This window comes from Leptidea sinapis, chromosome 3, assembly GCF_905404315.1.
Source record: "Leptidea sinapis chromosome 3, ilLepSina1.1, whole genome shotgun sequence".
Classification (NCBI taxonomy): domain Eukaryota; kingdom Metazoa; phylum Arthropoda; class Insecta; order Lepidoptera; family Pieridae; genus Leptidea; species Leptidea sinapis.
Window position 1 is genome coordinate 11,653,943 of NC_066267.1, and position 27,976 is coordinate 11,681,918.

Here is a 27,976-nt window from a genome sequence, read left to right on the forward strand (position 1 = left end):
CATGCTGGTAAGGTTATTATACAAACTCAAGTACGTTAAAAAACATACCGACGAATGCGGTTCTCAAAGTTCCTTCTTTTTGAAGTTAACAAAGGCAATCGTTAGTACGTGCGGCGGCCTCTCGACTGTAGAGACACGCGAGAGCTTTGTTGTCACCTACTTCACAGACCTACTTAAAAATAGAGAAACATAAATAAAGCAAACAATTAAATTTTTTAAGCGTCTTAAAAAACACTGAAACAATCTAATTTAAACTGATTATTATTATTATTATAATCAAATTAACATTCATGAAAGAATATTGATTTAAAATACCTAGTTATTATAGAAAAAACAGATATTTTTATATGGTGATCTTATACTAGGTAGGTACAGTTTTAGCTAAAGAAGTCAACCGTGTCGTCCGAAGAGTTGAGTCACGCGATAGAAAGAGAGGCAACTTCTCGGTGGATAAAAATGTAGGTAAGTAGCGCTCTGCGATCTGAATTATACCATATTGTATGACCGCAAGAGCCCCTTTTGCTTTCATTCATTTTGCGGAGTGAAACATCCATACTTGCTTACATACTTTATTTTATATATTCTTTGACAAAGGTGAGAAAACTCATATAGAGTTCTTAAAAAAGTTTTACGAGTAGAATAGCTATTTACTCGCCAAACGCTAGAACGAGTGTGAAACACTTGTCGGAGGGTTTTTGTAGAATTAGCCGATTTTCTACACTAGAGTCATATTTATAACATTTTAAATTATCTTATACCTCACTTGAGTGTTTAAGCTTAATAATAGCTAATATGTACTGTGTATTACTCCGAAATCAGAAGACATGAAATATTGTAATAAAAAACAGAACGAAGCTCATACTTCCATATATTTTCACGAACATTAAGTACATTGCTAATATTAAAATAAATAGATTTATTATACAGGAAACATACATTCTAATTATGATCAATCCTAATATTATCTAAAATGCATACATTTGGTATGATTGGAAGCAAAGTATACAAGTATTAAATGCTAATAAACTAAACTACAAATAATAAAACAAATGGTAGAATAGATAGGTAGGTATTGAGTTCCGAAAATAAACGCCAAGTTTTCAAACAACTATTGCATAATAAATAAGTATCTAATAAAAATGAATACAAAAAAAGTATTTTTGTAGGATTCCGTACCCAGACTCAATAGTAATAACTAAGACTGGGTTGTCTATCAGTCTGTGTGCGGCTGTACTTCGTAAACCGCAGCCGAAAGCTAATTTTCACAGAGTTTAATATTATCTGTTTCCGCTTTAACAACAACTAATAAATAATAAACAAGATGGTGTATTTCAAAATGGCCGCCATGCAAATTAAACATGTGTTTCTTTTCCAAACAGATTTACTTTAAAAACTCAGTCATTATAGTTAAAAGTAAAGCAATTTCGGAATTTTGATAGGTTTTTACATACATTTAATTTAATCAAAACACACTTCCAAGTTAAAAAATTAATGAAAATATTCCTAACGAATCTACGTATTCTATTATAATATGAAGCTTTAATTTTAAAATGATTAAAACATTAGCTTGCACACAAATTTGTAAGTATTCAATTCATGGAATGTATCTAACCTTTTAGAATGAAAAATATCCTACTTATCGGTAACTGAAATTGGGAAAAACTATATAAAATTGTAAAGGTAACTGTAAATAAATAATTGATTCGATCACATAAGAATGATAAAAAAAATGTTTTTTAAAGTTTTAATGACTAGTGAAGCTTAACATAGAAATTTATTCGATTCATAAGAATTATTACTTTCTAAACGATTTTTATCACAATTGTGAAAGCAAAATAATATTTTATTGTAGGTACGTATATTTAAGTAAATATTATAATAACGCAATTTTACATTGGTAAATAATTAACAATTATGCGTACTAAAATAGTGTTATAAATGCAACAAGATGTCTACCACACCGCAGAACCGGTAACTTTTGATTTAGTACTAGTTCATTTGAAAGGTTTTACTGCCAATAATCATTATGTAGGGTCATGACGGTATATAGAGATTTGTTTTTATGCAATACATGGACAAAATATATTCTGCGGATATGAATGAATATAAAATACAACGTGGCGACATTAAATGAAAACACGGGTAGAACTACTTAACCCTAATCATAAAAAAGTGTGTGTGTTACTTTATGACGAAAAAGTATGGGATGCACAAGGGGGATTTAGAAAGGGAATGGGATGTACGGATCAAGTCTTTTCCTTGCGGTGCATAGCCGAAAAGTTTTTGGCTAAAAACAAAAAGGTCTATTGCGCGTTCGTGGATCTAGAAAAGGCCTATGATAGAGTGACGAGGAATGAATTGTGGTCAGCATTGTCCACGAGCGGTGTGAGCAGTGTCCTCATACGAGCATTGCAATCTCTTTATAGAGATTCTAGTGCTTGTGTAAGGATAAACGGGGCATACACTGAATGGTTTAATATCGAAAAAGGTGTTAGACAGGGATGTGTAGCGTCACCGTGGCTGTTTAATCTGTTCATGAACAATTGCTTGACAGGTTTAAAAGAGAATGACAGTGGTTTGAGAATGAATGAGTTACTCGTTAAATGTTTTCTCTATGCTGATGACCAAGTATTACTTGCATCTTCAGCCGAGGAGTTGCAAGAGATGGTAACTGCTATGAATGGAGCTTTTGGTAGAAAGGGAATGAAGATGAATGTAAAGAAGACGAAAGTGATGATGCTTGAAAGAGATGAGGTAGTGACAGACTGCAATATCGTGATTGGAGATGAAAAAATTGAACAGGTGAATGAGTTTGTGTATCTGGGTTCTAAATTTACAAGAGATGGAAATTATGAGAGTGATTTTGAAAGAAGAGTGAATGCTGGAAACATGGTGAATGGAGCTTTGCACTCCTTTATGAACAGTCAGAAGTTGTCTAATAAGGCTCGCTTGGCTGTGCATGAGGGGGTGTTGGTTCCAACACTCATGTACGGAAGTGAAAGTTGGGTATGGCAGAAGAAACATGAAAGCAGAATAAATGCAGTTGAGATGAGAGCGTTGAGAAGTATGATAGGAGTTACACTGAGTGACAGGATAAGAAATAGTGAGATAAGAAAACATTGTGGTCTGAAAGAAGATGCTGTGACAAAAATTGAGAAAGGTATGCTGAGATGGTTTGGACATGTCGAGAGAATGAATGAAGAACGATTGACGAAGAAAGTGTATAAGGCCAGTGTGAATGAAAGTGTTGGAAGGGGTAGACCTAGGCGGACGTTTCAAGATCAAATCAGGTACGTCTTGAAAAAAGGCCAGGTCAAGAGTACCCTAAACCGGAGAGCATGTATGAAAGGACTAATGAAAGTGGACGAAGCGAAAGAAGTATGTAAGGATCGTAGCAAGTGGAAAGAAGTGGTCTCTGCCTACCCCTACGGGAAAGAGGCGTGATTTTATGTATGTATGTATGTATGTATGTTACTTTATGTATGCACGCACGAAGTTATACTTCTTTGGACTAACGAAGCAAAAATCATTAAAATTATATATTCTTCGTGTTATTCTACGTTTTTAGAAAGAACAATTTTGTTAAAATCTGGCAAAGATGGCTTTGATAATTAATAATTAAATAATGAATACGGCTGTATGGGCATGAACCCTTTGTCTGTCCGAAGAACTATAACTATAAAAATATTTCTAGAAATAAAAAATTATAATTGAAATTTTCAAACAAAGAACTTATATACATTTAAAAAACAAAATTTTAATCATCCATACATGGGCACTATTCACCTACGAGTTCTGACGGCTTCGGCGCGGCGTGGAAGAAGTAGGTGTCAGTGCCAACGTTAGCTCGCGGCCACTAGATTACTTACAGGTGTGCCGAAATGATATGAAAATTTTATTTATTTAGATCAATTATGTATTTTTATTTCCAAATTTATTTTTTTATGCTTAATTTTAAGTAGCTCTACCCGTGTGTTCATTTAATGTCGCCACTTTGTATACTTAAATAACATAAATTCTATAAATTTAAAACAAAAATTAACCTATCTTCACACTGACGCACAATAAACAACTAAGACTCACAAACACGCTCAAAAATTGTCTCAAGGAAAACTCTGCCTACGCGTCTATTACGCAGAGTTTTCGTATCAATATTTTGAACATTATCGCCTATGAATGTTTCCGTTTAAACAACGCCGCTCGAACATTTTTGATGACCTTTTTATACGCGATTGTGATACTAGCTGTTTATTGTACAGTCAGCGTCAAAAACATACCGTCTCCCATTGTATTAAAAAACATGGCAACACCCATCGTTACCAAATACATCGATTCACCGAAAGTGACCAAATAGATAGCGACATCCAAAGTAGTTACGAGTACTGAGTGATCAGTAACTTTCCCACATTCAACAGTAATTAAAAATTACAGGTACATTAAGATTGTGATAGCAACCATGAAGGTTAAATATTAGAAAAAAAACAATTGAATATGGATTGCATTATAACTTCTAAAACGAGAGTAATGGTACAGAGCTGCGTCTATGCATGTTTATAGTCAATGTTGATATTAATATGTCAACTGAAGTTAAAGTTTATCGACAATCTAATTTGAATCTCTTAAATTAAAAAAAAAATCTTATTGGAATCCCATAACCTTTCACGGAAACTTTATATTCCACAAATATACCCATATTTTTGAACATTTTGTGTGTAGCGATATATTTGGTGCTTTGAATGTAGCTATGTTTATGACTTTTATGGTGTCCCAATATAATAATATTGACAAACTTTTACAAAAATTATCTTGCCCCAAACTAGGCATAGCCTGTACTATGGGTGCAAGACAATGATATATTTAATACAATATACTTACTTAAAAATCCATATAAACATCCATGACTCGGAAACAAACATCTATATTCATCATATAAATGATTGCACCTACCGGAATTCGAACCCGGGACCTCTAGCTTAGTACTCAGGGTCACTAATCATTCGGCTATATTCGAGTCATGGATGTTTAAATGTATTTATGTATGTTTAAGTAAGTATATTGTATTAAATATATCATTGTCTTGTAACCCATAACACAGGCTATATATGCTTAACTTGGGGCAAGATAATTTGCGTGAAAAGTTTGTCAATATTATTATTATTATATGAGTCGTCAAATTATAGATACATTTGACTACTATGGATGACGCCATCGTTTTGGTCACGTTCGTTTCGGTGAATCGTTGTATATGGTAACGATGGGTTTTGACATGTTTTTGAATACAATGGGTGACGCTATTTTTTGACGCTGACTGTACATCAATGTAACTTCACAATAAAATAATTTAACTAGTCTAATAAAGAACACCAACATTGAAACTGTCATGTTTGTAATGTTGCCATTTCAAAATAGTTTACATATATATATATAGACATTCATAAGAGTGGGAAGGCGAGATCGGTCCAAGAGATATAACAAGAGTCGCGTACGCCAGTACATATTTTATACAATTGTTCTAACAATCTAAGGGCCATATTATTATATATCTAATGTGGGTCCGGTCACACGCGCTGTATCTCGAACAGTTTTACATCTGTGTCGTACCATATCGGCGGATCAACGTTACTGCAAATGAAAATCTATGTTAAAAAATATAATAACCGCAGAAAAAGTAACTTAAAGCGAACCAACTGCCGGTTGAACCTTTAATTTTCCGAATAGGAAAAAGTAATCCAAATCTCCGAACGCAATATTTCCATAAATTTATATTACGTAATTTTTTTTCGTAAAATTAAATTCAAAAATTCTAGTTCCAGTAGTGTATGTTTGTTTTTCTGTTCAAAAAGATATGGTTTCAATGTAAAAACGTACAATAACGTTATTACATTGTAACCTTATTTTTTTATGAAAATAAGACGAAACGAGCAGGAGCGAAACGTTCAGCTGACAGTATTTGATACGCCCAGTCCATTACAATGCAGTGCCCCGCTCAGGATTCTGAAAATCCCGAAAAATTCTGAACCACAATTGCGCTCGTGACCTTGAGACATAAGATGTTAAGTCTCATTTGCCCAGTAATTTCACTAGCTACGGCACCCTACAGACCGAAACAGTAATGCTTGCACATTACTGCTTCACGGCAGCAGTAACTGCCGTTGTGGTACCCATAATCTATCTTTTATGAAAAAAAGTCCGCCGAGTTGAGCCTCAGACCTGAAGAACGCGTCCGTTCTTCGCAGGTCTGAGGCATATTATTTCGAAGGGGTGGTCGTTTTTGATGTTCAATAAGTGATTTTAAATAGATATTTGAATTAAAAAAATTGTATTGCACATGTTCCATTCATCTGGCTGTGATCTAAATTTGTTTATCGAAGAATTTTATCATGATGATTCCTATGATCCCAACACTGTCGTAACAAGTCACGAGGTGTCGTTGCAACTTCCACATTGATCTGCATACAACAGTTTTCATAAAGATGGATTAATGTGTTCACATGTTTTGTATAAGTTGCCATAAGATGGATCTGTAATGCTGCATAACAGTTGCAGATTTCAGACACAGAGTATATGTGCAGCCAACCAAAGAGGATTTAAATACTACGTAATAGGAAGCGGGACTGCCAAAGTAAAAATTGATATTTAGTTTAGTATGAAACGTGCAGCGAGAGTTGACATAAGTTTGAAATAGTAATTACAATATGGTGACGAAGTATAATCCGGCTGTCCCCGTTTTTTACAAGATTATAGACGTCACGTATCAATTGACGACTAGCTAGAGGTGCCAGGTTCGAATCCCGGTAGGTGCACAAATTTATAAGATGAATATGGATGTTTGTTTCCGAGTCATGGATGTTTATATGTGTTTAAGTAAATATACCTATTGTATTAAATATAATATTATCATTGTCTTGTACCCATAGTACAGATGCCTAGTTTGTGGCAGGATAATTTGTGTGAAAGTGTGTCAATATTATATTATTATTACTGCACGTTTCATACAATCGCTTTTTCGAGTTTTTCTTAGAGAGTTTCGCTAGGCAGCCAATATTAAATGGCTGTGACTCACCGTATGTAGATGACGCCCCACATGTAGGTGCGGAACCAGGCCGCCGTGCCCGCGTTGGGCTGGTACTTGCGGATTAAGATCGGGTGCGGAACCGGAAGTAGACCGACCAGAGTGCCGTGCTGTAGGAACCGCAGGATCTCCGACTCGTCGGTCAGGCCTCTGTCACAAACACACGACAGATATTATATAACCATATCGTTTTAGGTTTATATACCTGTTAACCTTCCACAATCGGCAGGTGCCCCCGCGCCGCGGGATGTCATAGATTGGCGCCATCTTGCCACGCGCGAGGCGTCTATTTTAGCGCATTTATTTTATGAGCATTAATAGGTTTATTATAATTATATGATGATATGAGAGAAAATATAAGAAAACTGTTGAAACAAGCGATAAGATCATGCAAAATAAACAATCATATTAACAAAATGAGAGTCAGACTTGTTCAGGGCATAGTGTGCCAAACGGCACTTCCGATTTTGGTGTATATGAAAGATCTAGTAAGATGTGTGTACAAGTATAATATGTGCATTTATGTACGGACGTAAGTAATAACACATCGTTATGTAATATAGAAATTTTGATGTGATGAATTGTTTGTCCAAACGTGTCACAGATACTTAGATCTTAGCCTTATCGTAACAATGTGGCCGCAGTATTAAGAATTTAAATCTATTTTTATATGAATATAAAACTGGTGATGGTTACCATCCATACATTAGCAATGTCACTTACTCAATATAGACATTTATAATTACAATAAATATTGCTGTAACAGCAATGCTGTTGTTATTTTTTAAGTGATAACCCTCAATTCTGGGATTAATTACAAATTTAATTTATAATAAATAATAGTTAAAAAAACACACTTTACTCACTTAAAAATATTTTTCAATTAGTTTAAACTAGGAATATATTTTATGATAAACAAAAAATAACAAAAAAAATATTTTACTGTGAAAAACTTTGAGGTGCTTAAGATATTTCCAAAAAGACGACTTTTACATATATCTACTTTTTTCCTCGTATTATCACAATAAAGTAAATTTCTTTTGTTAAAAACCATTCCTAATTTAAAATTATTTTCTTAAATGTAGGAATGGTTTTTTATTATTGTTTTTTTGATAATTTCAATTGCTATTTATTTAAATTATTAAAACTATCATGAGACATTATTTTCTTTATTAATTTAAGTGACAGGCGGGATGGTCGGTACCAATATCAATAGAACGACGTACACAAATCTAATGAAAGTGTAACAGACAGTATAAATAGTTTACTTCAATCCGACTTTAAAAAATAAACTACGTTTTAAAAAACTGACTTAAAAAACTCAAAAGTATAAAATAACTTAATAGATATCTCTTATGCAAGTCTTATACCTTTAATAATAATAAAATAGTATTAATTGTATGTGCTACCTATTGATAGGGTTTAAGTCGGTGCTTGCCTGCTTGGGTTGTTTGTTTCTAGACTGCTATCCCGCTCAAAGTCACGCGTTGCGTGTGTAGGTGCTACACCTGCTATTACATTTGGCTTGGCACCAACTTCAAGCCTATCAATAGGTAGCACATAAAAATACTAGTATTTTATTAATATTAAAGATTTAAGAGGTGTATTTAATTAAATATCTATTAAGTAGTTTTGTACTTTTGAGTTTTTGAAGTCGGTTTTTTAAAACGTAGTTTTTTATTTTTTTATTTTTTTTTAGTGTCTTTATTCAGGTAAACTATAAGATTTCGTTGTTTTCTATGGTCATTTATTGAATAGTAATTTTTTAAAGTAGCTATGGGTAGGCCTTTGAAAGGTTCCGCGTGCCTTAAACAATATAGATCCACTTTTCATCCACATCCATCCACATCCACATCCATTTCACGTTCTTGTGAGACACTGAAATTTCGTGAAGAACGTTTGTTAGCTATGAATGACAGGTAATCTGAGACCCGCTTATCAGCAAACGGGTTAGTTAGCAATAATATATAATCAAACTACATGAAAACTCCTAAAAAAGCAGCACACAAACTATAATAACATCATGCACATAAACAAAAATATTCATAAAATGAAACCTACTGAACCAAATTATGTAAAATTTTTATGGGACTAAATTGCAAACATTCTGCATCAAACTAAAGAACAATCACGAAAATCATAAATATCAACGTCATCGGTGTACATTCATTAGATAAAATGCCGATCGAATTGAGAACCTCCTCCTTTTTGAAGTCGGTTAAAAATGGGAAAAAGTGACGTTCAAAGATTCATATATATACAGATAACATCTGCTCATGCCACATACAACGATGTTTTTAATAAAAAAAATATGAGCAAAACTTCATACTGGCAACCTATAATATCTCGATCGATGCGAACTCACTCGGTCGACGCTATAGTCTAGCGCATGTGGTCTACTAGAACAGTTAGCGGTGGTAACGAGGTGGTCGTGCTACTCACTTGTCGATGCATATCTTCTCCACCTGCGGCACCAGCACCTGCAGCAGCCGCATGATGGTCTGCAGCGGCAGGCGGCCTCGCCACCGCGCCACCCACTCGCTGCTGGGTGCCCAGCCACCTCCTCCGCCGCTCAGCTCCACCCTTTCCTCGCACGCTGCCAAACTCTCTGGCTGCAATATAAACTCCTTCGTTATCATTCATTATGTCCGGCGAAAGACTTAAAATGCAGAAATAAAAGTGTGTGTGTGTACTTATGTATGCACGCAAGAAGTTATACTTCATTATCATTAAAATGATTTATTCCTCTATTCTAATAGAAAGAACAATTTTGTAAAAATCATGCATAAATGGCTTTGACAGTTAATAATTAAATAATAAATACGGCTGTATGGGCTTGAACCCTTTACCTGTCCTCATGATGGACGAAGAAACCAAAAAAAAAAAACGATTGACGTAAACGTCAGAAAATTTTAAGAACCATCTTCAACCTGTTACTTTTGTGTTGCAGTGATGCGGGCGCATCTTAAAATTTCACTCTCCCCATTATTTCATAATGCGCCTAAAGAAATATAACTTCAAAAACTTGTTCAGGGCCTCCACTAGTATTTTGAATATTAAAGTAGATTACCACGAGCTAACGCACACATTGACAGGTCATGTACACTCTTTAATGTTACACAAGTAGGTGTGAGTATACTAACAGCGGCGGTGTCGGCACCATCTCCGTCGCGTCGCGCGTCCTCCAGCAGCTGTGTGGTGGTGCCCGCGTGCGCAGACTCGCGCTCCGTCATGGCGCCGATAGCTAAACCACGGAACAAAGACTTTAATAAGAGGCAACATGCAATTATACGGGCAACGATAACGAAAACAGCTCAATAAAACTAGTGCATTAATATCTGTAGAGCAACATGGTTTCATGAACCTTCTACAACTACTCATTTCTGTGGCTCTCAGATCAATGTGATCTACACAGACTTTGTGAACGCATTCGATCGAGTGGACCATGTTATTCTCTTGCAAAAGCTTTATGAGTTGGGTATTCGAGGTAACCTTCTGAGATGGATAGAATCGTTCCTACAAAATCAATCCCAAGCTGTAGTAGTAGTAGGTTACTGCTCAGACTATGCAATGATACCATCGGGTGTCCTTCAAGGTTCGATTCTGGGTCCTCTTTTATATGCTTGCTATCTATATAAGTAAATGTTTTCTTTATGCAAGGTTCCTGATGTATGCTGATGATACTTAAATCTTTATCATAATAGAAGATAATTCAGCCTGTTCCAAATTTCAAGCCAATTTAGATAGGCTTAGTTGCTATTATAATTGGAACCCCATAGGTGTCAACCATAAAATGCTCCTTGTCTTTTTCACCAGAAAAAAGATTCCCACATAATTTAGTAACCAAATTAATCAATAAAAACCAAGTAGTTAAAGATTTAGGACTAAAAAGGTGCAAAGTTAATATTTGAAGAACAAATAGACACTATTGTTAGTAAATCATGTTGATGCTTCATCTTGCGCGTAAGTAGCCCCTTTTCTAACTTGGACTGCATCAAGGTTTTGTATAACTCATTTATTAAAAGCATTCTGAAAAAATGGTAACACCTTAACTTAAGAACAAACAGTTATAATACAGCGGGTATCGGCCCAAAATTGTACTAAAATACATTCAGTTTTCATGCTATTATTTAAAACTAGGTTTTGGCATATATTATCAACAAAGTCAAAAGTCCAAGAATATAGAATAAGGAATACGTCCTTGTCGTCACCCAATACTGAGAGGAGCCCAAGAGATCTCTTGCTATTACATATAACTATCGACTCTTCGCAGCATCTTTTAAATATAAGTGTTATCATTGGTAAGTGACCGAATGTACCTGGTGTCTCCGGCAGGGTAGGATTGAGAGTCCCGGGCTCAGCGGGCTGCGCCGGTCGGGAGCCTTCCATCGCGGCCTCCGCTACTGACTCGGCGCTGCGAGTTCTGATTAAATGAACTTTGTATTAGATACATAATAATTACTCTTTTTATGATAAGAAGTGATGAGACCAGCAAAATTTTCACATGACAGAAATTGTGAATATCGTGACTGCACTCGTCATCTTGAGAAATAGCATGTTAAGTCATTAGTTATTTTTTTATGTTATCTCTCATTTACTATTTTTGTTTCACTATCAAATCAAACCCGTAGATAACAGAACGGGTTTTCACTAGAAATTAATTTAATACTGTAATTTGCAAATGTAAAATGTATTGTGAGACTGTTGTTCCAACGAAATAAAATAAAATAAGTTTCTTGGCCCAGAAATGTGACTGGCAGCTGCGGCGCCTTTAAACCGAAATATAAACAGTGCTGTGACGGTGCCGTCCCCGTCTGACCAGCAGTACGGGGTAGACACTGAACAGTAACAAGTTTCTGATAAATCTAATTGCCAATTAAGTCGGTGTCGTTTCAAAGAATGATATAATTGTATTATCATTGCTATGGGTTGCTTACCACCAAATAGGTGGTTCAGCCAATGATTCTCATAAAAAACAATAAATTCAGCGGATCATAAGTCATGTAGCATTTGCTATTTATCAAGTGAACCCCACATATCCGTAAGTGTAACTAAATTATTACACGTCATTTGTGTTCTCAAAATTAATACGCTTGGAATTACTTGTCATATTGTCATTGTTAAGCAAATTTATTTCTAGTGATGTACAGTGAAAATCACAATTTTGAGCAAAAATGATTTTTATGATCTTTCAAATAGGTAGTCAGTCTTGACATAAATATTGTTAGAACGTAAAATATTCTAATTATATTTTTTGATCCCCATTTGGAACACGTAAGTTAAAGTTTTGTTATTTAGAATAAAAGTATTATTAAGATTAAAAAATCTATACCTAGTGGGGTATGCACTTGAGAATGAAGTTATAATATGTCTTTTTTTCTCTTTGATTGAGTGACCATATAAAAGCTGATATATGGCACGAGTAGCTCTTCAGCAAAGCAAAAAATGCAGCATTATTCCATAGCAAGATAAATGTCTGACACAGTAGATTTGGAAGAAAATTGAGGGTAGTACTAGATACCTGGGCAACGTCTCGGTGGTCTGTTTGGAGTTGGCAGCTAGCGAGCGGGCGATGGCGCTGCGCTCCTGGGGCAGATTAGCCAGGTTGTGGAACACGGCCCGCTTGCGGATTATGGTGTACACCAGGTTCGAGTTACCTGGCGAACGGGATCGTATCATTAATAATAAAAACAAAAACCTTTATTTCGGACCCGATCCATATTCCCACATCCACTTCTCAATACGTCGCTGTCACTTTAAACAAATGTCAATGTCCGTAAAATGTCCGTACTAAAACACTAAGCAGAGTGATTGATGTCACGTATTCATAAGTGTCGCTTGAAGTTATGTGGTTATATTACGTGTTTTCATTGATTGACTTTGTATACCCTAATATCGTATCAGTACCATCTGATTAAATATATCATTTACAAATATATGGTAGACCAAGCATTGTCAGTTAATTTATAAATTAATACATACTTTCTCTCATTTTTCCGTAAAATAACGCTAAATTTAAAAAAAATAGGCCAAAAATGGAGGAGTTCAGGATCTGATTATTTTTGGCTCTTGGTGAAATGATCGTGGTTCCAGCATTACCTACCATCGAACTGATACTGTATCATGTTGTTGAACATCTCCAGCAGGAAGAACACGAGGTGATGGTTCTGTGGCTGCGAGAATAGGAACCAGGGTGTACTGAAAGCCTCGAGTAGGTGCAGCAGCTTAGTCGACGCCACCATTGACAGCGTCTTCAAGTATGGAGACACTGGAACACGAAACGATGCGACATTCTATTTATTTCTACATCATCAGAGGCTTACAACAGAATCTTTGCGAAATATATTTATATACCTTTCACATCTCAAAGAACGGCAAAGCTTATATTATTTCAGTGGCAATTTTTTTTATTGAAAGACCATTGATCCTATAGAAAACGCGACACATTTCGGTTCCTCTGCCGTGCTTATGTTGGTGACAGCATTGTCCAGCGTAGAGGAGGAGCGGACGAGCTTCAAATCCAAGCCATGAACATGGAAATGTAGATAGAATAAATGATTGCCCATAATTTGTTTGGAATGATTTCCAGTTGGTTTAAATATTTTTATAAAATACATTGGAAATTTATTTTTTTATCGGTGATTTTTATAGGTAAATAAGTATGTAATGTAGCCGAAACTTTTCTCAAATATGTGTAACAAACTTTTCAAGTTAAAAGTAAGTTAACAGGAGAACAGAAGGTGAATTAACTTTGCTGCGAACTCTGTAAGATTCTTATAGAAATACTCACCGTTGACAAGTATGGTGAGTAGACAGTCGAACAGCGGCTGCAGCCTCTGGTGGCCCGTGGTGATGATCTTGTGGAACACCAGCACCAGCAGGTCGGCGTGGGTGCCCGTGAACACAGGGATGTCCATGGGCACCGTGGCCGTGTAGGGCTTGTTCAGACGGACGCCGAAGTTGCGCTCACCCGACAGTAGCAGCAGAATAAACACGCCAATGTGCATCAGGCCTACACGAGCTGTTGTCACGAACGCAAATCATGTTTATTTGAAGTAATTCATAGTAGCTATAAGGGTAAATGTATACACTTTTATAATAAAGTCCCAGACACTGTTCAGGCATTATCTATAAGTAAATTTAAATATTTTATATAAAAACGGCTCTGTCGTAAACATTACTACTCCGCAGCTAAAATACTTATAATATACTACAAGATAGAAAAGGTAGGCGAATCTATTCTTACTGTAACCTATTTTGTTACCCTTACTGTAACCTCACAAAAAAAAAAAAGGAGACAGTTCGGATCCGGCGAACTACAGGCCTATCGCTATCACCTCCCTGCTCTCCAAAATCATGGAGAGCATAATTAGCCGCCAGCTTTTAGTATACCTAGAGGGTCACCAGTTGATCAACGACCGACAGTACGGCTTTCGCCATGGACGGTCGGGAGGTGATCTTCTGGTATACCTAACACATAGATGGGCGGCGGCTATTGAAAGCAAGGGGGAAGGCCTGGCAGTTGGCCTGGATATAGCGAAGGCCTTGATGAAGGATCGTGTATGGCACAAGGTGCTCCTCTCAAAACTTCCATCATTTGGGCTTCCCGAGAGCTTGTGCAAGTGGACCTCCAGCTTCTTCACTGGGCGTAGCATACAGGTCGTTGTCGACGGTTATTGCTCGAACCCGAAGCCCGTGAATGCTGGAGTGCCCCAAGGCTGTGTGCTATCTCCTACGCTGTTTCTTCTGCATATCAATGATATGTTGGACACCTCCAACAAACATTGCTATGCAGACGACAGCACTGGTGATGCCGTATACACGGGCCATGCAGGTCTCTCTCGGGAAATCGTCGACTACTGCCGGGAGAAACTTGTGTCTTCTATTGAGTCCTCTCTCGAGAAGGTCGCGGAATGGGGTAAATTGAACCTTGTCCAATTTAACCCCCAGAAGACTCAAGTTTGCGCGTTTAACAACCCCATTTGTCGTATCACCGCTCTTCGAGAACACTTCTCTTAAAGCCGCGCCTAGTATCGGAATACTGGGTCTCGAAATCTCGAGCGATTGCCAATTCCGTGGCCATCTGGAGGGCAAACCCAAATTGGCTTCGAAGAAGCTGGGCGTCATCAATAGAGCACGGCAATACTTCAAGCCGGCCCACATTCTAGCGCTCTACAAAGTGCAGGTCCGGCCACACATGTTGTCATCTCTGGTCTGGCGCACCCCAGTATCTGCTCGATCCATTTGACCGCGTGCAACGTAGAGCAGCTCGAATTGTCGGGGACTCAGTGCTCTGTGAACGGCTGGATCTCTTGGCGTTGCGTAGAGACGTCGCTTCATTGTGTGTCTTCTACCGCATTTATCACGGGGAGTGTTCCGAAGAGCTGTTTAACCTGATTCCTGCCGCCGAATTCCACCTTCGCACGACACGCCACAAGTTAGGATATCATCCCCACCATTGGATGGATTTGTGGCGATCCTCCACAGTGCGGTTTTCAAGGAGCTTTCTTCCTCGTACTACAAAGCTGTGGAATGAGCGTCCTTGTGCGGTGTTTCCGGGACTATACGACATGAGTACCTTCAAAAAAAGCGCGTACACTTTCCTTAAAGGCCGGCAACGCTCTTGTGATTCCTCTGGTGTTGCAAGAGAATGTGGGCGGCGGTGATCACTTAACACCAGGTGACCCGTACGCTCGTTTGTCCTCCTACTCCATAAAAAAAAATTGACTGACACGTCGTAATCAGTCAGCTTGGCATAAGCTAATTAGTAATTTAATATAAAACCTTAGCGGTTAACGCAGTGTGCGTTCGTTCTCGAATCGTGTATAATAATAAATAATCAATTTAATGAAAAAAAACTTTGGAATATAGTCTTATTTCTTAAAAAGTGACATGTTTAGGCTCAAAGTGTAATTACTTCGGGTAATATTCCCAGTCTATCAATGTAATTTAGTTCATGAAATTCGTCTCACTAACCGGTAAAAATTTTGTAGGACAGAAGTAATGACGGCGAAAATAAAGGAAGTAAGTGGAAAATAATTGAAATAACGCTACAGTTAATAGAGAAACTAGGACTTGACGTGCATTGTAATTTCATATTGTTTTAATGACAAGATATTAAAAAACAATACCTGTTTCCACATTGTTTCAAAACAGTTAAATATTTAATTAGTTTTAATATTATTTTAAATATAAAATATCGCTAATTTTCTTTATCATCAATAAAATCAGTAACTAGGATTTCTGTGAGAAACGGTTTAACAAGAGCATACTTCTTGATGTAATCCATGCATATAGGAACAGGGCAGGAAACTAGTTAAGTCACTTCGGCATGAGGGTCCGTGTGAGTTTCATATTCGACGTTTTAACGTGAAGTAAATCATCGTGAAGGAACCCATACAGCTGCGAATATATTCACATGTTATGTGTGAAGCTGATCAACTAGCGCAAACAGAGCGCAATGCGCACAATGGGCTTGAACCCAAGATCCACGTCAAATGACAACCAATTACATCTAGACAACCGATGAAAACGAGCCAGGTTTATTACTTTAGTGTGCGCAACAGGCAACGTCTTACACTCGCGATTTTTATGTCACTTTGTGCGAGTGTGCGTGCATTGCTCAAAATAGGGGTTAACTGTCAAATCCATTTTTTTTCGACGTTTTCACAAGGCATTTATTTTCTCAAAATTGATTCCTTAAGAATTTTTTTTGATGTCAATTCTAATGTACTAGACACTACAATTACTCAGAGAGAAGAAGCGGCGCAAGAAACACTCCCAGCATTTTTTTGCGCTCTTTTTAATCAAATATACAATATAACACAGCTGTCACAGTCTATTTAAATGTATAAATGATCTAAGGATGTGTGATTGGTGATTGTTGAATTGAATGTAGACGTTAGTTTCACTTCACCAAGATGGCGGCCTGTCCCGTTGTCAACGCGCATCGATTATCATCAAGATTGTTGTCATAAAGTTCTTACTCACACTGGTCGGCCCTGGAGTCGTTGAGGTGGTACAGTATGGGCACCAGAACTTCCAGCACGTCGCTACTCTTCAACACGTAGTACATGAACTTCTGTTAACAATACAACGCCTATTAGATCAGATTTAGTTAGAACAGAAGAGATTTTTCAGCGAGAGATTTTCTTCTACTATAATATAGCAAATTAGTTGTTATGTAATGTATATGAGAAGTGACGGCAATAGTTGGGCCATACTTTTTGAGACATAAAATTTTATGTATCAATAGTGCTGTATATCACGGTACCCTTCAAACAGACACACATAATTTTGTCGTCTAGTATCAAAATCCGTCAGATCCATAAAGGTTAAAAAGGTACGGTTACGAATTACATACCATTTTATACATTTTAAGTAAAATTACTTTATTCGAATTTCTGAACAGTCTAAAAGCAAGCAGCTTTTAAATGAAACAACTAAAATAAAGTGAAATAAATGGACTTGGCGGATTTTGATATTGAATTATGGATCTGACGGATTTTGTTAATCACCTCATTGGATGTAGCAGATGTTGTTACTGACTTTCTTAATATACAGGATTTATTGATATATAAACTCAAAAAGGGAAATTCATGAGCTATTTTAGAAAATAATATTAAGCACTAATAAATAAAACTGATTACGTATTAATAATATTTAATAAATTAATATATTTTTAATTAATGAACACGGAATATATTATATTCCTTGCACATTGTAAGTATATGCTTTTACAACATGAAACCCAGATAATGTTCAAAACAATTTACATTTTACCACTTTGGAAGTGTCACTCGTGCAAACTATTTAGTTTAGAAAACAAACGGTATTAGAAACCTCAATATCATTTTTAAAGACCTATCCATAGATACCCCACATGTATGTATGTATGGGTTTGATGAAAAAAAAATAGAGTTTCAGTTGTATGTATGCGGAACTCCCAAAATTTATTGATTTTTTTTTCTATTTTTGTGTGAGAATCTTAATGCGCTTCTACATCTACTTACCAAGTTTCAATAGTATAGTTTCGGAAAAAAGTGGCTGTGACATAGGGACGGACAGACAGGTAGATAGACATAACTAATCCATAAGGGTTCCGTCTTTTGCTATTTATCTACAGAACCCTAAATAGAAGAAGAGTTTCTTGTGCCCAGTCTTCTCAGGTCATGTCATTCAAGGCATACCTTTTGGAATGAGTTGGTAGTTTCTGACTTAAAATAAGTGATATAATATCCTATTTTGAATTACTTCTTGTCAGCAGAAAACGGCACCGGTGTAGCGCCCAGCTAGTCGGTATCCTGTGCACAGAAGCATCTCCCTGGTAGTACGGACTGTTTCACAGAAACAAGCACATGAGTAACCTTATTATAGTCGCACATCTTCCAGAACAGCACCAGCAGCTCCTGGTGCAGCGCCACCTTCTTGCTGGAGTTGGGCAGGTAGGTCTGCTGCAGCGGGTTGTTGAGCAGGCGGGTGACGCCGCGCAGCGCCAGGGAGAAGTCCTCGTCGCGGTGGATGCGGGACAGGTAGTTGATGAACAGATTGTCCGGGAGACTCTGTACCAGCATTTTAATGTTAGCCATTGATTATAATATGACTATATACCATTAGTATTTCATTAGATTAATTAAGGTTCGGAATGATTAAAAATATAAATCAGTTTAAGGGTAAACATAAAATGGTTTTAGTAAAAAAACAACAGCAAGCCGAAAATTTCAATTATTGTGTATGGAAAGAACTTCCCTTAAATAAATATTTTTCATAATTTATTCATATCATTTGCAACTCCATTCATATTTTTAAACGGACACACTCATATATTTGTACAACACACACACTGCATTGTAATAGTTATTAGTTTGCCCTCTTTACTATATATCCCACCTAACACCTTAGGGCAGGGGTGCTCAAACGGTCGATCGGGATCGACTGATCGATCGCGAGTGCTTTTTGAGTCGATCTCGAGAAAATAATCCGGTATGATAAACTAAAATCGGTAATTACGTACCATCTTATGAAAAGTATGCTCAGGACATGTAGATTCAACATCCAAAGTAGCTCTTTAGTTAAGCTTGGAACTTTAGAACGCGTTTGTTTTGTAAGAACCAATAAACTCGCAATTTTGAACAATAATTATGAGTTTTTTCATTGACATTTAAGAGCAGACCTACTTACCTTGACTAAAAATGCATATTTTGCGCAAAACTAATATCTATGTCATCGTGACACTCTACCTAGACGATAATCCTTCATCACACATACTTGAAGCCTCTCAAAGCCGATAGATCATAGTCTAACAATTTTGAGGTAGATCGCCAGCAGTTCAAGCTTGAGCACCCCTGCCTTAGGGAGATAGGGATGGCTGGAAACCAGTGCTGCATGAAAATATTATTTCAAGCAGTATAAACTGAGCCTACTTCCTTTTATCTTAATGTATGTTTATAATAAGCTGATATTGTATACTTAAATTAAGTTCAAGGCAACAAATTTAATTATTATTATTTTTTACAAATTCAATTTATAATAAAAGAATATATTAGAACAATTTATGTTTTTAAAGTGCTAAACCTCAATTCTGGGATAAATACGCAAATGATGAAGCCACATCCTGAGAGTTGAACAATGATTATAAGCATACAAGATTTTATGACGATACGTCACTCGAACGGTTAGCTCAGTTGGAAGAGCACCCGCACGGAACGCGAGAAGTCGTGCGTTCGAGCACCGCATCGTTCATAAAATTGTGTTTTCAAATTTTAATTGTGAATATATTTATTAGAATCAGAGACAGATAAGGTTAAGTTAAATACATTAATTATTATACATATAAACGACGACCTGTATAGCCGAGTGGTTAGCGATCCTACCTACTATGCTAGAGGTCCCGGGTTCGAATCCCGGTAGGTACAAGCATTTATACGATGAATATGGATGTTTGTTACCGAGTCATGGATGTTTAAAGGTTTATGTATGTTTATATGAATTTATGTATGTTTAAGTAAGTATATTGTATTAAATATATCATTGTCTTGTAACCCATAATACAGGCTATATATGCTTAACTTGGGGCAAGATAATTTGTGTAATAAGTGTGTCAATATTATATATATATATATATATATATATATATATATATATATAATATAATATTGACACATATATAAAACCTTGTTGATATTAAATATATATTTTTTTATGTATAGCAGGGTGCAAACTGGAGGTGAAATGGTGAGGCAAGCGCCCATGGACATCCGCAACAACAGGTGCCAAGAGATGCGTTGTCGGCCTTTATATACAGGATGGCCGAAAAGTTGACGTGCAAAGCTAAAATTTGAATTTGGCTCAAACTGTGGGCCAATGTTCTGGGAAGTTTTTAAAAATAGTTAGAAGCCATAGGCTTCCCATTTTCTTTTGATACCTTGAACATTTTCATGTATTTAGCTGGAGCAGTTATCTTGAACTTACGACTCAATAAACTAGTTCCGCATTGTCTAAACTATTCATAGTTTCTTATGTGGTTATTGCAATTGTAGTTAATAATTATCAACTATAAAACTAACTAAAAGTGTTCAAAAAAATTAGAAAAACGTCCTAAACCACAATTAGGTGTTAAAAACGGATAAAAGGTGAAAAAATTATAATCTCCTAAACTACGCAAATCGTAGAACATACATGGGGGTGATTCGGATACTCATCACCACGAGGCTTTGGACGTCAACTTCTCGGCCACCCTGTATATCATAATAGATAGAAAACATTCATATAAGTAACTACTATTGAAAAAGTATCATCATACACCATGAAAACTAAAGAGTAGGTACTCGGTTATAGCTGATACTCACTTCATCAGACTCTTCGTTGACTACGTTGCTGGTATCGTGGTCCAATGTCACTATTAGCACCTGCAGCGCGACCTGCGATACAAAGAAAAGTTCTCTTGTAAGTCCACTAACAATAATTTAATTTGTTTTTCTTAAACTAACAATAACTTCTTTCTTCCACTTACTAGAAAGCTGTGAAATGATAAACTAAAATATCCTCAATAATAGAGATATATTATATATCAATAAATAAGAAAACATAATGTAACTTATTTTTTTTATGGAAACGGAGGACACCCGGTGATAAGTAATCACCGCCGCCCACATTCTCTTGCAACACCATAGGAATCACAGGAGCGTTGCCTGCCTTTAAGACTTTTTTTTAATGCAAATAAGGGACGAGACGAGCACGACTTCAGCTGATAGTTATTGATACGCCCTGCCCATTACAATGCAGTGCCGCTCAGGATTCTTGAAAAACCCAAAAATTTTGAGCAGCACTACAATTGCGCTCGTCACCTTGAGACGTAAAATATTAAGTCTCATTTGTCCAGTAATTTCACTAGCTACGGCGCCCTTCAGACCGAAACATATAATGCTTACATATTACTGCTTCACGGCAGAAATAGTCGCCGTTGTTGTACCCATAATCTAGCTGGCATCCTGTGCAATGGAGCCTCCCACTGATAAATTAATTACTTCTTTGATTTTTTTGTTTATAAGAGAGACCTAAAATAAATTAAAAAAAAATAATAATAAAATTATAAAAATTTATAATCACATCCCAAACGAAATTAAAAATAAAGAGAAGCCTTCTCTATTTAAAAGACATCTTAAAAATTTTTTAGTTTCAAAATGCTTCTACGATTTACCCGAATTTTTTAATTACAAGTGTGAGAATTAGTTACAATATAGTTTAAGAATGTATAAAATGTATAAGACTTATTTATTTTATGTATAACGTTGCTGTGCCTTTGCAGGGCGTCACATATTGTTTACCCATTAATGTACCAACCATCCTACTGTAAAATGTGACTTGTAATAAAATAATTTGATTTGATTTGACCTACACAAATTTTTAAGATGTTTTGTAAAATTTATGCTGTTGGTGTTTTCAATAAATAAATAAAAAGTATCAACGAACTCTTTTCTTAGATCGGAGTTTGCGAAAGCAACCATCAGTCACTCAAGCACAGCAAGCAGCGCCTGTTCATGATAGCGTCGCACACACACCAGCAATCGATTCCCTTCCCATATCTTACGACAAGAGAACGACACCACCACAGAGTATTAACATTTTAGTGCATATATTAAAAGGCATTTATTTTCTAAAAATTGATTCCTTCAGAATTCTTTTTGATGTCATTTCTAATATACTAGACACTATTACCGCTTCGGAAACAAATGGCGCTCTGAGAGAGAAGCGGCGCAAGAAACTCTCCCAGCATTCTTTTTTTTTGCGCTCTTTTTAATAAAATATACAATATTGTACTGTCATTGATATTGCTATAAATCATAATCTTTATCTAGTCCCAAGCTGTCGGATCACTTAGATATTCAGCTGTGCAGTAGTAGGATTTACGACAGAGCCATTTTTTAATAAATCATTTTAATTTATTTGTAGATAATGCCTGAACAGTGGCTGGGACTTTATTATAAAAGTGTATATATTTACCCTTAAAGCTATTATGTATCTTATGAAGCCTACTAGAATTATTTACAAGCAATCCTTTTTAGTGTTATAATAATAATGAAAATCACTAACTATTAAGAGCAAAATGGTGACGATTTTTGGGACTGACAATCATACTATTTATTTCTTTATATTTTTCTTTGTGAGACTATTCAACTTTTACCTCGACGAGTGGCTCAAGAGTGTCAGCAAACAGGAGATGGTTGTAGGGCAGCCCCAGGCCGACCGGGTCGTAGGAGCACACCGTGTTGAGCAGTGACGTGAAGAGCGGCAGGGCGTGGCGGTTGTCCGGACTGGTTAGGTACCTGCGAGAATTGATAAACTCAAATTATTTTTAACAATCATATCTTAAAACGTTATATACCATTAATGCCCGGTTCCTATTTTTTTAATGGAAATATGGGACGAGACGAGCAAGACGTTCAGCTGATGGTAATTAATACGCCCTTCTGCTCAGGATTCTTGAAAACTCCCAAAAATTCTGAGCGGCACTACAACTGCGCTCGTCACCTTGAGGCATAAGATGTTCAGTCTCGTTTGCCCATTAATTTCACTAGCTACGGCGCCCTTCAGTCCGAAACACAGTAATATTTACACATTACTGCTTCACGGCAGAATTAGGCGCCGTTGTGGTAGCCATAATCTATTCGGATTCCTGTGCAAAAGAGCCTCCCACTGGTAAAAAGGCCGTAGTTTTTCAACTACGACACTTCGTTTGTTATCGGAAATTGGAATCGGGCATAATAGTATTCGATCTTGGACCAGTACTCGAGTTTTATTTCGGCTAGGTGCCCATGAGGAGTATACTCACGCGATCCACTTGTTGTTGTGGGTGGCAGCCTGCTGCGTGGGCTTGTAGATGGTCTCACTGAAGCAGGTCATCAGCAGCCGGAGGAGCTCCGTGCGTGCTGCCTCGTGCTGCGCGCAGCGGGCAGGACTGCGAGCGAACCCCACGCCACCAGCCCAGATATACTCACAGCTGTCCAGAGAAGACAACTCTTCTGCCCGTTCCTTTTAAATTAAATTTATTTAAAAAAGGCTTACCAACTAGATATACAATTAATATTATAGACCAATTTCGATAGTTAAAAAAAATAATAATAATAGGATAAAATCCATTTTAAATGGAAGGGAATATAACAAAAAATGAAAAGAAAAATAAATTACGGGAGATCTGAGGTCGGGAAGTGGAAAAGGACCCCCCCCAGGAAATTCATAAAAACCAAGTTTTTTGTCAAACCAATTTTTTGTTTTTGCGAAATTTGGTGAATATTTACCTTTCTATGTCCCAAATACACTGTAACTTATTAGATTTGATTTTGACTCAAATTAAGAAAAAGAAGCTTATTTTCAATCGAAAACTCACCAGTCAAAATATCAGCTTTATCCAAAAAATTGGTCTATTTTCTGTTCGTCGAAATCCCTACTTTCCGAAAGTGTAAAAAAATACCAATTACAATGGTAAATTTTCAGAAATTTTAAGCCCATCAAAAGGTGTTTCATAGAGAATTCATACATGTTATTTCGTAGTAGCAATAATATGGATTAGGTACACTTAATATTTAAAAAAAAAATGGATAGCATAAAACTAAATTATTATCCTTTTAACATTTTTAAATAGATTTGATTAATTATTTATTACAAAAGCCTTACCAACTAGATAAACAATTACCCCCTTATTCATAATGGTCCGCTAACTTTAAACAGCCGCTTAGGAGTGTTTTTTCTCATTCTGACTTAGGTCAATAGAAGAAGATAGAGTGAGAATTAGCAATGCTTTAAGTTAGTAGACTATTATGAATAAGGGGGTTTATCTATACTCCTATTACTATAATTTACTGTTATATAATTTTGAAATAAGTTGGAAAGGTGAATTTGAGCCATTATTTCTGAAAATCGTACAAGTACTGGCAGATATGTACTAATACGACAATGATAAGGTTGGACACATAATCCAATCATCGATAGAAGTAATGGACAGTCTAATTGGTTATTTAATAATTTATATAAGAAAAGAATTTGTGATGCATTTCTTCGCAATTCTAAGGTTTACATATTGGGCGCCGTAGCTATCCATTTTTTTTTTATCCATTTAGCTATGAAATCATTTATTGAACACCGAAAACTACCACCCATTCGAAAATTTATGCTTCAAACCTAAGAAGAATGGCTCAAGGCGGGCGCAAGAATCTCAACAGGCCTCTTTTTTTTAAATAAAATTTAGTTTAATCATTAATTTATTTTAATTAAATAGCTAAATAATTTATAATAAGTACAATTTTCGAAATACATTTTTTTAACATTTTCTTGGAATCATGTTGTAAAAGCATATATACCTACATCGCCCCACAAAGTTTCTTTTAAAAAGGCACAAACTAGGTAAATCAAACGTCATGTTGTAGGAAGGAATCATCCCACAAAATATATTTCACTATGAGTCACAAACTCCTGTAGCATCCTTACTATTTGAATATGCGATTTACATTTTCATAAAAATTCAATGCACCATCAGATTATTGAATGGAAATTCATTAATTTTTGAGGTTAACGTCATGAATTTAAAAAAATCCTTAAGGGCAGAATACTCACTAGAGGCACTCTGTTGAGATTATTCATAAATATGTTTGCCATCTTATACAAAAACAGTATTTAGAACAATAATAGACAATTATCCAAATGTTTTGAGTTTTCTGAGTGTTACTTCCGCCAATATTCGTTTTCAAACAATTTGGCACATGCTTTGCCTCTACTCATGTAGAGGCATCCTCAGGAGATGTTGACTCGTCAAACTCTGACACGAGACACACGAGGCATCCTTAGGAGATGTTGACTCGCCGAACTTTGGCATGAGACGGTGTCTCGTCATATCTCAACATCTCCTGAGGATGCTTCGTGTAGAGGCGAAACACATGTTGATTTGTTTGAAGACAAATATTGACGGAATTAACACCCAAGAGAACTTTTGGATAATTATGGATTTTTGCAAAATGACGCCTACTTCAATAAATAATAGACAATACTTACTGGTCCAGATCTCTTTGTACTAACAACTGTGAAGTCAGGACAAAAGAGTAGATCCTGAAAAACAATTATTGTTCAATGATAAATCATATAAAGGTATAAAATTCATCACAAAAAACCAATTTAAACAATTTTATATTTGCATCAATTTATTAAAATTACAAACACCCTTTTTTTTAACTAACTAAATGTGAGCTAATATGTAATAAGAGTTGGGACTGTCTAAGTAAAAATTTAAATTTAGTTTAGTATGAAACATGCAGTCAGATTTGACTTAAATTGGGCGACGAAGTATTATCCGGCTAAGTTGAAAGTGAACTATTGGTTAAAACATAGTCTATTTCAGCTATCTCCATTTTTTACAAGATTATAGCAGTCATCTGTCAATCTATCAATGACTGCATGTTTGATACAATCGAGTGAATCACTTTTTTTTAGAGATTCGCGAGGCTGACTTGAATCAAATAGAATATTTTTAAATAACTTGCATTGCAATAACTTGAAATTTTCACAATTTGGAATATTTTATTTTACTTGTTAATATATTTTTATAGGTAGACAATTGTTTGCACACTATAAAAATTTATTTAAAAATATTATTTTGAAATTTTAAAAGTAAGGTAGACTTAACTTTTAAAATTTAATACAAATTAATATCTATATTAACACTAAAAAATAAGATAAGTAGTAAATCAAAAATAATAATAGAACCTGTAAAAATAATGACAATATTATTAAGGATTCTAGACCCCCCATTAAACTTTTGTCCTTCAATAATATAAATAAATACTTACACAAATAGCATTAATAAGGGACTGTGCCAGAGGTACAGAATCATTTTCCGTGGCAGCCGGTAATGAAGACCAAAAAAAACTATGCCACTCCGTCTCCTCCAACATATATGGAAGTACCCGGGTTAGCAGCCGTGCACAGTTGAGAGCTAAAATTTTATTTCAATTGAGATAACTCCAGAGTTAAAATATTCACCTCAAACTCAAATACTTTTCTTACAAATAGGATTGTTTAAATCTTTTATTGAATGTCAAAATTCTTATTCCTATTCAAAGAACATTATTTATCAAACAGCCTGGGGGTTGTCTCTCTATTACAAAGGCGGTGTAAATTAGAATCATCAATTTATACTATAGTAACCACAGAAACTTTTTTTAAAAATTCTTTTGACAAACAAGTTTTGTACATACTACTTGTACTTACTAACATACACAAGTAGTAGGCATTACAAGTTTGCTACTAATGATGGTATGTTTTTCTTAGGTGATCTTATAATTATTAATATCCTGAATAAACGGAATCAGCCTCAAATGGCGTAAATAATTTCTCTTTATAAATTTTTATTTTCCGCCAAGAGTTTTATGTACTTGCTTACCAGTTTGCTGATCTTGTTGTGTTCGACAGCTATTGTCAACAATCTTAACCATTTTCTCAACAGCTTTATAAACTAACGTAGCTAAGTTATTTGGAGACTCCTCCCGTAAAGCACGGATTTCCGCCCCAGGGACGAGTGCAAATACGTCTTGAACATTGGTCACACTCTCCGACCAAAACTGATCCCAAAAATGATCATCAGATGCATCTATAGGCTGCAATAATCATTAAAATCAATAATTACCAGCGATAGTGACACGAATAGGTGTAAAGTGGAATCCTTACTTGACTCTTTGATGTTAGCTGAACGACAGCCTTACGAAAATTCAGTTTAGTGTCAGCGTTTCCCATTTTTATAATAATAATACTCCTAAGATCATTTAATTATCCTAAAATTAATAATTTATTATTTTCAATCAGACAAAACATTGAAAGTTTTTTTTCTATTAGTTTTTTTTTTTTATTTCTTGGTACCGGATGCAAGTATATTTCTAAGCTTATTCTGTAGTATTTTGTGAGGTTGTTTTCCAATTACAGAGCATTCAGGATAATACGACACAGTGGCGCACAATGCCAATTTGTCATGTGCTGCTGCTTAATAATAATTGGAAGTTGGAACGTGAATTAGTTTCAAATCCACCAGAAGAGTGCGGTAAGTTCATTATGGAAAAAAAATCATAGAGTTAGCCGCGCAGCAATAATAAAAGCCTTGAACATTTTCTAAATAGTTGCGCTCTTTCATCAAATGCATCTAATAGTGCGATAGAAAGCGACGACATGTGGCAATCGGCTTTAATTCAAATCCACAATAATATGTAGTTTTTTATTTCAGTAAGGTAGTGCTTGCCATTATAATACCGACACAATATCGAAAAGTGTTAGTATAAAGAATAGAGAAAATTAATGTCGCTCTTGATCCAGGAGCCCTCTGACTGTCTTCTTCCAAAAACTGATACTATTATATTTTATAATATTAGA

At 35.8% G+C, this 27,976-nt stretch overlaps 1 protein-coding gene across 1 annotated transcript; it reads right to left on the bottom strand.

Annotated features, from left to right (window-relative positions):
- Window positions 1–555: 555 nt before the first annotated feature.
- Window positions 556–27,433, bottom strand: LOC126979520 (protein HID1). Its single transcript, XM_050828846.1, has 17 exons — window positions 27,284–27,433; window positions 27,000–27,213; window positions 26,407–26,552; window positions 25,616–25,669; window positions 23,403–23,602; window positions 22,755–22,896; window positions 20,920–20,991; window positions 18,439–18,633; window positions 17,063–17,153; window positions 13,863–14,093; window positions 13,176–13,340; window positions 12,594–12,729; window positions 11,392–11,495; window positions 10,216–10,316; window positions 9,515–9,684; window positions 7,064–7,222; window positions 556–5,622 (listed from the first exon to the last, which is right to left on the bottom strand). The coding sequence occupies exons 1-17, from the start codon at window positions 27,347–27,349 to the stop codon at window positions 5,559–5,561; spliced, it is 2,310 nt and encodes a 769-aa protein (XP_050684803.1). The 5' UTR covers window positions 27,350–27,433; the 3' UTR covers window positions 556–5,558.
- Window positions 27,434–27,976: the final 543 nt, after the last annotated feature.